General features: G+C 45.7%; 1 protein-coding gene across 1 annotated transcript in view; it reads right to left on the bottom strand.

Moving 5' to 3' along the window:
• Positions 1 to 13,164, bottom strand: part of CROCC2 (ciliary rootlet coiled-coil, rootletin family member 2) — a 1,620,686-nt gene that overhangs the window by 1,433,480 nt on the left and 174,042 nt on the right. Inside the window, exon 4 of the mRNA XM_086944022.1 lies at positions 1,026 to 1,199. Within this exon, the coding sequence (XP_086800148.1) occupies positions 1,026 to 1,199 (174 nt within the window). The remainder of the gene's footprint in view (positions 1 to 1,025; positions 1,200 to 13,164) is intronic.

The raw sequence follows: 13,164 nt of genomic DNA, 5'->3' as shown, positions 1-13,164 counted from the left end.
TTCTGCAATCAGAGCACTGCTTTGCTTCCTACCTGGTGAGACACCATTCCCCAGGCGCATATGACACTCCGTGAATGACAGAGGGTGGCATTGTGTGGACCAGGGAACAGTCCTATTGACCACTGCCTGCTTCTCCATGCCCATTTCACAAGGTGTCAATTATTTTCGCATCAAAGTCGCTGGCCCTTCAAGGGGCAGGACTGGAGCAGCAAAAGGCCAGTGAATGCGGAGAGGGACGTCTACTACTCCTTCCCTGCATCCACATCAGTCCACAATGAGGTGCAAATCAGAACCCCACCTCAAATATTTATGAGGCTGCATTTCTGCATCTCCTTATAAACAGCCCATGTGCGCTGCACTGGGAGGTGTAGTGCAGCAAAGTTCTTAGCTGGACATAGCATAGAGGTTGCGCAAAAAAATGTGACGAGTTTCACACTGGTCAAATTATATTTCTGGGCCCAAGTGTTGCAATCCAGCACGGGTGTCCTTCAAAATTGAAGCTAGATTAAATGCCCAAATCGACTGATAAACTTATGTGTGGAATTCGAGTACATCCCTTTACTGACAATTACGTTTCTACCTTGTTGGTCGATTTACATTAATGCAAACGTTCCCTTCATCTGGAATATAAAGGTCAAAACAGGCCAGATTCAGCTGAAAAATTAAACGGGAGTCAAGGTATTTGTTTTCTGTTAGCGATTATGCCTATTTATGTCTCATGTTCGGTTCAAGCAAATGTAAGTTGTAATGTAACTGGAAATGTATATTAAACAATATTCCTCTGTGGGAATGCAGCCGAGTTAGGAGGTCTAGTGACAAAGAAACTTGCCATCCAGGTTGTTCAATAAATCACATAAAGAAATCACCAAATATTTACCTTTTTGGGGTAGGGTAAAACTTACATAAAATATGTATTTTCTTTGGCAAAGTTACATGAGGTTGGGTTCTGAGGAATTCTTGAAAACCATGTGCAACACCTCCCTTCCCCAATATTTTCAGGTCGGCCTTCTTGTAATTTGTCATACCTTATTTTGTAGCTTTTGGACCAGCTGGGCCTGGCGCTGCTGCCCTTCTTGATAGGCTGCCAGCTTGCGTTTATATGCCTTTTCGTCATCTTCAAACCTACTTTTCAGTTCGGATAGTGCTGCTTGACTCTCCCCTTCACGGCGAGACGTTTCTCCTCCGAGTGCCAAGTCCAGCTATGGAATATGGTAGAAGTTATATCAGTTAGGTGTAGGCCTAGAGGGAGGGTCACATTTCTGAATATATGGAGATTCTGGAACTCACCCCCAATACTACTAACTGGCCCACCTTCGAATGCAAGCACAAGCCGTCTCTAAAACGGCGTGTTTGTGATCTGGTACATCCATAAATTATTACTGTGAATGAGTGTATCCATTTTTTCTTAGTTTCCATTTAAGTACTGTAGAATATTCACAGGGCAGCCCAGCATAGGAAACACAATTTCACCAATGTCCCAAATAAATGCATCTGTATGAAGGCATTTCCTGTCATTTAACCACGGTTCCCAGGGAAGGAGGTACATAATACAGCATAATAGCCTACTGGTGACACTATACCGATTTGTTAATAAGCCTGTACCTGAATTCTAGGACCAAGCGGCAGGTGAGGGTCTATCACAAGGGAGAGGGCCTACAACATCTAGTATAACAAGAGGCGGAAGGGCTGTAAGACTATTTGAATATTTCACCCCTGGAGAGTACAATTTTCTGAATGAAAATGGAAGAAACAGAAATACAAGCACTGGATTATTAAAGAAGCAGGGTCATACCAGGCATTACTTGCCCTGAGCCACGTCATTGTCTCCAGGGCAACTTTCAACGTTCCAATGTTCCAAATTAAAGACAGGGCTTTCACTGCTCAACTGTCCTCAGGGTACATTTTCAACCATGTTAAGTTCTTTCTGACACTTACAGCTTCACTGAACACCTAGACAATGCTTCTAGCCCTTCACTGCAATCCACAGTCTCCTCCACTTTGAACCACTCTACTTTCTCACGATTGCATGACCCTCATCCGTAGTCCCTGATTAAAGGCTGAGGGTTACATTCCAACCCTTGATCAAGCAGGCGTTTGTACTTGGATCGGAATTCTGAACAGTGTGATCATTATTGTCCCTCAGCTGTTTTCCACGCACAGATTTTGGCAGTGTAAACCTGCTAAAATGTATAAGGGAAAGGGGCCAGAAAAAGCAGAGCACATTAAATGTGATACTTTATCAATTATGCTTGTTATGCCTCAATCCCAAGAAAAATATGAAATGGAAGTCAAGTCAGGGAAAGCTTTATTCGACTGTTTTTTAACAATCATAAAAGCACATGCAAAATATACCATATTCACCATTAAATTACACAAAATAAATACAATAGTCAAGTGCCGACAATAAAACAAATTAAAAGAAAAAAAAAATAACATAGCAGTGATATAAGCTATCTAAAAAGAGGGTGAGTGCCCTTTTGATTATAATACATCATTAATAATACTTTTTCTTAGGTGGAGCACCGTGTTCAAAAACATGGCTAACCTCCAGGCTATGTGTTCGTTCTCCAAAACCTGAAGTTTAATAAAAGATGGGCGACATTGCCTCAACCCCTGTTGTTTTAAAATTGGAATTATTCACATTTTCCTTAAGTCTGTATAACATTTGCAAAATAAAACTAAATGAATAGTAGGTTGGTCGGAGCGTTTATCACATGGCCATAGTTGCAATATTCGTAACCAATCAATTATTTTTGGAAAGGTGACGAGTCTATGAACAGATCTAGTTAAAAGCAACCTATCAAGACCACCAGGTACAACATATAAATATGGCTCCATCCCTATAGTAGTTAATACCAATTGATGATGTTTAACACTGGGCTTTAAGATTTCCCCTGACACTCTTATTGTGTCCAATACCTGGAGTCCGTCTTTTTTTAGTACTTTCCTGGAGATCCTTTGCATGGACCCTGGGTCGGTGAAATATTCTAGGTGACCTAGATCCGTCATAAAATCACTTACAAACCTTACCCAGGGAATTTATAGGGCCCCTTCCAGTTTGACTGTCTTGCAGGATCTCCCTATTTAGCTTAGTCTGTTCTTTCGACCAAATCCAATGGCACAAAAGTATGGGTTTCATTTTTATAAGATCTGACATAAAAGAAAGGCCCAACTCATCATGGCAGACATGAGAGGGTGTGCTTGGTGGGACAGATAAAATATACCTTGAGAAGGAGTTTTCCACAAGTTGTAGCGGGTGGGTATTGGCAAAACCCCACACCCCTGCTCCATTCATCGCGGTGGAGATGCACTTTGCTCTATAAATTTGAATGAGCTCAGCTGGCGGTTTCCTGCCTAATTTCTTTGAAAAGGATGCAAGGGCAGCTGTTGTCCTTATAAACACCAGCCTTTTAGTAGATATAGTTTGGGCCCATAAATCATTATGGTTAAATAAAATGCCAAGATATGAAAATCTCTTCGTCGAGGCTTGCTTCTGGCTGTCTACAAACATGTCTTGTGACCTCTGGCTTCCTGGGCCACATCTCATGACATAGGTCTTCGATATATTAATACTAAGACCAAGGTCCTTCATATAGTTAGTAAAACTATTTAGGACCATCTGTAGATCGATTTGTTCTTGGGCCATTAAAACCGCGTCATCCGCATAGAGGAGAGCAGGTATAGGTCGGTCACCGGCTTAAGGGAAGTCTTGTCTCTTCCTAAGTAAAGCATCTTCGAATCTGTTAATGTAAAGGTTAAAAAGAAAGGGGGTCAGGACATAAACTTGTCTGACCCACCTCCTGATGGGAAATGCAGCTGTATGCTCCCCATTCAAACCAAAGAGCACGCTAACTGATGCAATAGTATAGAGACGTCTAAGAAAAAGGATGATATACGCATCAACCCCCACAGCCTCGAGGACCTCCCACAGTTTATCATGCCTTACAGAATCAAAGGCCACAGTGAGGTCCATGAATGCCAAGAACAGTCTTCCCTTTTTCGCTCGTTTATTTCCACATCAAGATAGACAAATTTGAACTATGTTTGATTGTTCCCTACCCTTCCCGGAAACCGTACTGTATGTCGGATAGAACCCGACTTTCCTCTGCCCAATCTTGCAGACGTTCCAGGATAACACGCCCTGCCACTTTTACCATGGAGTCAAGTAAAGATATTGGTCTATAACAGCCGGGGTCCTGACGGTCCCCTTTTTTAAACATTTTGACGATAATAGACTCTACCCAAGTCTTTGGTAGCAAGGCTTGGCAACTAGTATTAATGACCTGAGTTATAATAGGCCCCCACAGAATAGTATTAGACTTGAACAGGTCCACTGGGATACCGCCCGGACCGGGGGCCTTTCCACCCATGCTAAGTGCAAGGGCTCTGTTCACTTCCTCCAAAGTGAACTGCAGATCTACGTTGTCATTAACCCCTTCCATGCTCATGACGGAACGGTTCCGTCATGAGCGTCGGTTGAGCTGTGCTCATGACGGAACGGTTCCGTCATGAGCACAGCTCAACCCGTTGGCTCATTAGAACCTTCAGCACAGCGCGAAAATTTGCGCCGCGCGCGCTGAAGGGGTTAATTTCTGTTACTATAACACTAGATTTCATAGCAGGCTTTCCTTGTCCGTTATATACCCTTGAAAAATGCTTAATCCAAGAATCCTTGGATATAGCAATCTGTATTGAAGAACCATTTCCAGGGAGTAGAAACGGGGCCTCTACTGCTCTCCAGAAGGCAGCGCTATCTTTCTGTTGCGCCGCTCTGTGGAGAGCTTCCCAAGCATCATTCCTCTTGGCACACTTTCTTTCTTTATTAGTCTGCCTATAGACCAGTATCGCCTGCCTAACATTATAAGGGCTTTGGGGCTGCCTGTGAAGCTCCTGCTTTAGATTGGAATATGCCTGTATGCATTTCATATTGAACCACCCAGTTATTCCGGTGCTGGACAGTTAGTAAATTCCTGACCTCATTTGATATTTCAAGAAAGGACGCTAGAATACTATCATAAGAGATAGATTCAATTAGACAAGTATCAAAAGAGGATTTACAAATCATTACCAATTGTTTTGTCACCGCAACAGGATCCACTTTCGACCACCGTAAAGTATAGCTATTGGTTTTGTCGAGTTTTATCTTTCCTGTGGTATGGGCGGCATTGGCGCCCCTTTTGGGCTCCTATAGTGGGATATTTACTGTTAAACAGAGGGGAAAATGGTCGCTCAAAGAGTTATCACCAACCTTAAAATAATGCAGCCTAGAGGCATGATTACATGAGACTAACATAAAGGCTATAGTTGAGGCTAAGCCTCTTCCATTAAAAGTATAAGGCATATGAACAGGTGTATCCAATAATTCATTTACAAAACCCAGTTCAGTGCTAAAAAGCAACTTGTTAAACAACTCCCGTGCCGGTGAGTGGCAAAAATGGGTATTGCACAAACCTTCTTCATTGATAAAACCACAAATTCTGCTACCTCGAAAGGACACAGAGCACAATTAAAATCACCTGCCAAGATTAAAATTATAACTTTAGAGCCGTTATTACAGATAGACTTTAAATCATCACCAAGTTTTTTAACCACCTTGCTGAGTTCAACTGGTGGGATGTTGTTATAGAGGTTAACCAGAGCATTGCATTGTGTAACACTCAAAAACATTTTGACTATCTGGTAATAGCTACCCCCCAAATATGACTCGACTTTATCTACGGCTAACTTATTAAAAATGTATATACCGAGCCCGCCCTTTGGCCACCCCTTAAGCCCTTCACTGTCTGCATGTGAAATGTTTTAAAACCATTTATATGATTTGCCTCTATAGACCAGATTTCCTGCAAAGTATATTGTATATGGGAGTCTTTGTGGTTTATAGAAGAAACCCAGAGGTAAGATGCTTACCCCATTAGCTCTAACGGGCCAGTTGCCCACCCCATCTAGTATGGTTTGAACCAAACCTGGTGGCCTAAATGTTAATACAATGCAATCACCAGATAATTACTTGGTAGAACTTCCCATCCAATCATTCAGCCATGCCATCTTAAAATCTGTAAATAGCTCATTAGATATGCCTGTCTTTGCGCTTACTAAATGCAGACTTGTTTCTCAATGTTGACCAATGTTCCACGTCGCCAAACGGCAAAGGAGGAACATTGGCCACAACAACTGTATATGGTGTTGCTTCAGGGGCAAGATACAGCTTCCTTGGACCTAGCAGATTTCCCCTAGGCAAGTCTTGACGTCTGGGGCTACTTATAGTCTGGCCTCCAACTCCGGATATGTAATCCTCCCTACTGGAGAGGGCCCCCTTTGGATCATCTTGCCCTGTGGGCCTGCCCTGTTTCGGGTGAAGTGACCTCACTTGGTTTAATGAAGGGGACCCTGCTTTTCTCCCCGGCAACCTGGGCCGGGCCAAGTTGTTAGAAATATTAGAAGAGTAGAGTACTTGTTGTTGAGAAACTCCAGTTCACAGGGATGCCATCCGGTTGAATGGCAAGTGGGTCCCCATTACTACTCGAAGGTACAGTCTTTATTCTGCATTGACAGGAATCGGGAGAGATAGAGGGAGCACTGTTTACTAGTTGTTCCAAGTTAACTAGCCTCTCCTCCAATTGAGTTAGCTTTTGCATCAGTGGGTTCAAAAGAACTCACACAGTCAATACTAATTTATTACAGAAGTCCTCCTGCTCCTGGATTAGGACTGAATTTGATAACGCAGTATCCTATGGGGTTGCAGTATGTCCCTGAGTAGAATCTCTCAGCAGATTTGGGTTTACGTCCCAACGCCTTTGATGGGAGGTTAGTTTGCCTATTGAGGCCCTGCCCTTTCCTCTTCTTATATGGTGGGGCAAGGCTACTCCCTTGAAGGCTTTAGCTTTCTGACCCCTTGTGGTTATATTTGGCTTGGGCTGATTGTTAGTTGCCTCAGAAACCTCTGGGGCATTGATAATTTCCAGTTCAGTTATCAAAGGATGTGACTTGTTTATTTCATAGGAATTAGCTACTGGATCATTGTTAACTGCAGGGGCAATTGTGGGCAATCGATTTTGAGGAAAGTAAGGCTCTAATGACAATATATGCTCCGAGAGTGCGATTTCATGAATCAATGCCGACTCGGCCCTTAGTAAAAAGGCATCTAAAGTTCCTACCACACCCTGCCCTGATAGCGATTTACGTTTACTCATGATTTGATACAGGTTTAATCCCGCCCCAAGGTAACAATACCATACTGTGCCCTCGTACCTTGTTCACACAGATCAGTAAATATGTCCTGAATCATAAAATATCAACAGTGTGGCCCAGCCCGGCCTCCTTCGGGTTTGCACGGGCCTGCTGTCCTGCTGTGGGAGTCCGGCCCTCTTTACGAGCGTGTTCGTTGCGTGGGCGGTGAGCGCGCCGCAAAAGTAGCTGGGGGCTGTAGTCCTCGCGGTGACAGCAGTCGGTTGGCGGCAAACTAGTAACTAGTAACCGGTGACAAGCAGCAGGTTCTGGTATAGTCCTGGTATAGTTTTAAAAACAAGCGAGCTCCCGCACTGCGGGAGCCCTGCCCTCCTTATGAGAACCTCCTGGCGCGTTCGTTGCGTGGGCGGTGAATGAGCCGCAAAGGTAGCTGTACCACAGCTGCACGTCCAGTGTGTAACACGGTTCCCAACCTGCCAACCCTGTTTTGAACTGGAGGAGAAAGCGAAAGCAACTCTAGATTGCACATGCCTCCTTGGATTGGAAAAAGAACAGCAGTTTCTGGATTGAGGGGAAAAAAACATCCGGCCTTCTTACCCAACAAACAAAAACATTTTGAAGGTACGAAAAAACTGCTCTTGTTCAGTTGCCTAAATAATTCATCACCAAAGAAAAGAACAAAATGAAACACTTTTAATGCATAGGGCTACAAACAGCCTTTAATCGGCGAATGAAAAGCCTGGTCGCTGGCGACGACCTTTGACCCAAATCTCGAGTTCACTGCGCAGCGACTAATCAATACTAAACAGGTAATAAAATGAATTCATCCAATGCGTTCGTTTTGTCGTACCTTCTCCACAACAAAAATCCTAATACTACTTAAAATTCTACGACAAGAAACCTTATTTGCGCGCTGCACTTGAAACCTCACTTACCGGTGTCCATGGCAACCCCCTCCACCAATGCAATATTAATATGGCTTTAAAAATTCACCCCCTCATGAACGCTGCCAAGAACAGCAGCCAATGCGTGATCCTGGAGTGAATGAACGAAACAGCAACCCAGGAAATTGGTTCTCGGCTGCCAGACCGTAAGGGGACAAGCCTCGCAGATCCAAGTCGTCTCCCTCCCTTCACCATGTTTTCTGTAGTGTGTGAAACAAAGAAGCCAAGTAGTCAGTGTAGGACTGAACTTGGCTCCGAGCAAACCGTTGCTCCTTGCAATCCATGTCAGCTTTAGCATTCAGCAGTTCAAATGCAGTTAATAACGTTGCAATCTGAAACAAACTCTCAGCTTTGGCAAAGAAAGTCACGCGGCTGCCTTTGCCAAAGCCGAAAGATAACAAAAAAGTGTGTAGCGGCTAATTATGAGACACTGTCTCCCGCCGCCAGTAAAATATGCAATCCTGGTGGGCGGGGCCAAAAGGAGCCAGGGTGGTAACCAGGAGGGACTAAAAACCCTCCTGGACAATTAGAACACCCGGTTTTGCATAATTGGTGTCGCAAAAGGACGCGCACAATGCAAAACACGGGCGGAGCAGAAAGCAAGCTTCTGGAATCGTATAGATTCCAAGAAGCCCTCGTATGACAAGAGCAGCGCATGCGCTGCTTTCGTTAGGCCGAGACCTTAAAACGGATGAGAGTAAGTGTTATTTGAGCCGCCAGCAGCAGCTCCACGAGGCTTCCTCACTATTTTGGAACGAGGCAAGGGATGCGATGAGAGCAGAGCTGGCACTCTTCACATTGAGCCTGTCCGGGACGGCTCAGTGGAATTACTATGTGCACGAAAAGGAGCCTGCCTAGATTTCAGAGGTGTCATGTCACAAGAATCGAAGACTGCTTTCCTCTGTGTGGGCTCCATCTCTTGGGCCTCAGCCGCATCCTTTTGCTCAGGTATATGAAGCCTGCAAAAAGACATCCATTAAAAAGAACTGTTCCACACCTTGACCGAGCCATTAGCCTACCGCCCCACCCAACCCTGTAAATGAGTGTTAACTGACTAGGAGATAAACGTTTGTTTGAACATGGACTCTTGTCAGACAAGATGTTAGCTATACAATACAAGCAGGAATGTTTAATGTATTTACAGCTCTACCACTGCAACTGTCATGCAGGTCGCTATCATCATTCTTTTCTTTTTTTTTTTTAAATAACTTTATTCATTGTCGTAATTTTACTGTACTTTAGTGACATTTGTTGTGTTTCCTGTAAGTTACTCCAATCAACGTAGTGTAGTACATCGACACGCTGAATAAAAAAAAAAGCAAAAGTTTGTAAGAGCATATAAAGAAAAAACTTAGGGATAAACTGTGTTTTTTGTGTCTGACTCAGTAATTGGGAGTCTCATGCCAGTCTTAACTCTGGCTAAAGAGTTGAGCACATATTTCTTTACAAGCGTGGGGGTGGGGGTATGTTATGGTGCTAATGCAGTGTCTAAGCTTAGTTCTGTATTATTGGTTTTTGCGTATTTCCATTTGATGGCTATCACCCTTCTTGCTAAAACCATCCCTAGAATTGCAGTAAGTACAACTTGTGTTTTTAGAGATTTTTTTCAGCAGTCAGGTTGGTGACCTGTTCGCAGATATTCCTGCAGTACTCCTTGATTTCAGAGCATAATCTGACCATATGGTGGAAAGCAGCCTCATCTGCCTGACACCTGGAGCACCTCTGTGCGACACTAGAACACGTGGTGTGGGCTCGTTCTAGGGTTAAATGTGTTGTGCATGTAACTGAACTGCAGTAGCTTACATCTGCCATTTATGGAAATACTGGTACGTGTTGGAGCTGCCGCCCCATTTGCGGTTTGTAAGTTCCTCCCCCAGGTCTCCTTCGAATTTGTATCTCATTTATCTGATCTGCCCCTGCGGGCACCTAAGTGCACTATATAATCCAGATATCATGTAAAGCTGCCTCCCCAGAGTTAAAAATGAGTTTGTCCTTTTCTAGGTCATTGTTCGATTAATGCCAGAACAATCTGACTGCATGTGACTGGCCGTAGTCCAAGTTCCTCACTAATCTCTGCTATCCTGACTCGAATATCTGCTCTACTTTGGTGATCGATGTCTGCCGTGGGTGCCACCAGTCTGATTGTAATGAGGCACTGCAGCGGCAGCTCTGGACAGTAAGCATTGTCTTTAGCGATCTTTTGCAGATATGCCGCTGGCCGCGCGACACGGAGGGGAGCATGGGCGAGACAGCGTCTTAGTCCCACACGTCGCGTGAGAGGAGCCTGCAGCGCGCCAACCCCCCCCCCTGAGCCGCCCTCCTCGCCAACGGCCAATGGGAGGGCTCTTCTAGGGATGGGGCGTTCCCGGGGGTATATAGCAGGCCCAACAACTTTGCTCGGCCTCCCCGCGTCGGTTCCTTGGGCTGCTCTGCGCTGTTCGGGTGTCGTCGTGCATCGTCCTTCGTCCGTCCGTCGTTATCCAGGTATGTGCTGCTGTCTCGCCTCCCCCCGGCCTCGTCCCTGGGCATGACCAGGTCGCACGGGGCCCCAGTGGTGATTACCACAGGGGGGGTAAGTCGTGGCCAAAGTGCGGTCTCGACCGCATGGGCAGGCGGGCGTTTGAGCACGTCCAGTTGCTCCTCCTTTTAGAGCAATGGGACCACATTTAGTGGCGCGCCCTCGGGTCTGGGGAGAATGAAAAAATGCCGTCGGTTTTGGGGCAATGAAAAAATGCCGTCGGTTTTGGGGCCCGTTTTGAGCGCGACGCGAAAGGCCTTGCAGGACAACATTGCCGTGGTCTGGGGGTAGCGACGAGGTTAGTCCCCCCTCCCATGTGGGCCAGGTCCATTTGTTTGGAGGACTAGTTTCCACCACACCCGGCACCAGGGCCGGACGGTGTTCTGATTGACCTCTTCCAAATTACGAAAACATAGAGAGCAAGGATTCTAACTAAGACCCTGGTCGAGTATTCACAATCACGAGATGTGTGACCGTACTTTCACTAAGTCATAGAATGCCAGAAGCCTGGGCATGTGGTGGCTGTGAAAGGCTGCATAGCAACCAAAGTGGAGAACAGCTTTGAAAGGCAAGAACTCCCCTCGCCGGGCATGAAAGAAAGGTGATGGAGTGCGGCGCTAGTAAAGCTGGCACGACAAGCTGCACGTAAATAATTAAATGAAAATGCTGCACTTTACCGTAGGCAGAGGGCACTAGGAATGACGCCACACACTGCACGCAGCCACAGCCTACGGAGTTGTGTATTTTTTAAAGTGATTCCAGCGAGCGTCGCCTACAGAAAGGGGCATGGCATGGGGGTGCTTTAGCAAAATAAAAACAAATGCTGTGTTAAAATAAATACAGCGAGCCGCCGTAAAGAAAAGCGACTGCATTAAAGTTAAAGTACGGCAGGGGGGTGCTTTAACAACAAATATAAAAAACGTTGTTAATGTAAATACAGCGAGGGCGTGCAGCCGCCATTAAATTGGAAGCGCAAAACATATGTTAATGTAAACAGCTGATCTGTTGTGTGAGGTCCGTGCGAGCTTCGTTGCCCCCCGCCCCCCACCCCCCACCTTGGAGGGAGGTGGGGGGTCTCAGGCCGACTGTCGCAATTGGCGTCCGGTCCGGGTTTCGATTCCCGAGTTGTCCGGCGGGTCCCCCCCTGCCTCCCCTCACGGGTGCCTCACACTTGCGGGGCCCCCTAGTCAGAATTGAAAATGCCGCTACACGCAATGGAACCAGAAAGCCTCTGCATGCAATCTAAGGCATTAGGCATATACTCAAACATGGTTGGACCTACGCACGTGAGCAGGCATAGAAACGTGAGTCTAAGGCAGAATAAGGCCAAACTAAATAAACTAAACCAAGGCACAGAGACATGGAAGAAAATTACCTAATTCGTGCATGCCTTAAAGCAGCAAATATCTGACACAGCAGTTCACTTTGCAGCCTCTATTGCGGTGAACGCCGGGTAGCGGAAATGGAATGCCACCTCTTATCACGAACAAAGTTATTCCGGAGGAATCTATTCTGAAGCTTTCATCGCAGTGTCTGTTGCGACTACGGGCTTTAATTTGCGACTCGTGCGGGCTTTAACTTGCACGATCGGAAGCGCTATTCGCGCTCCATCGGAACTCGCGCGCCCCTCGGAGTAAGACAGGGCAATGGATCTACGTCCTGTTTTCTAATCCTATATTCTTGTTTTGTTTAAAGCCGGAATTTTCGGCCGTCAACAATTTTACCGGGCTCGTGATTCAATCTGTCCCTAACGAATTGAGAAATCACGTGGGGACAGTCGTCACCATTTTCTAGGCACATTCTCTTTCCTATCCAAACCGCCGCCGCCTCTAAATAGTTTGGTCGATGCTTGAAGGTTTATGCACTAGGCGGCCTGAACTATGGGTGATCTTGTTGCATTGGCGGGGGGACCGTGTTAGCGCCAGATATGCGACCGCCATTACCGGTCCTTCGTTGAAACCCCCCCCCCTTTTTGTTAGGCGCTCTGTGGGAAGCGCGCGCGGGTCATCCCCCCCAATGTTTCGAATGTCTCGGACATTGCAGCCGAAGCAACTAAGGCATGGCCCAAATGCACAATTCACGGGATTATATTTTCGCATCTTGATAATTTTGTATGGGTACATATCGGGCGAAAAATAAGCAGCATTCACTGCAGAAACACCACTTCTGTGATACATATAAAATTAAGCAACAGTCAGTGCAGAAAAACCACCTCTGGGATGCATATAAGTGAGTTTTGATTACCGCATACATTAATTTTCTTATGGGATAATTAGTGTACGCAAGGTGCAGCGCAAACAACGCGTGGGCCGTTAAATGTACGAATACTTTACCCAGGCATTCGGTAATTAATTACGCCTAACCCATATTAAAGGTCTTAGCGTCCATTCGGACCTGTATCCAGCACTTTTCCTCATCTGCAGGGACTTTCGTTGCCCTCAAAGTGAAATAGCATAACCCTAGGAGCCTGCAGCGTGCTCGCTTTTAAGCCTGCTTTGCAAACGTTTGATAGGAATG

The sequence above is a fragment of the Lissotriton vulgaris genome, chromosome 11, assembly GCF_964263255.1.
Source record: "Lissotriton vulgaris chromosome 11, aLisVul1.2, whole genome shotgun sequence".
Lineage (NCBI taxonomy): Eukaryota > Metazoa > Chordata > Amphibia > Caudata > Salamandridae > Lissotriton > Lissotriton vulgaris.
This window is presented reverse-complemented; position numbering and strand designations above follow the sequence as displayed.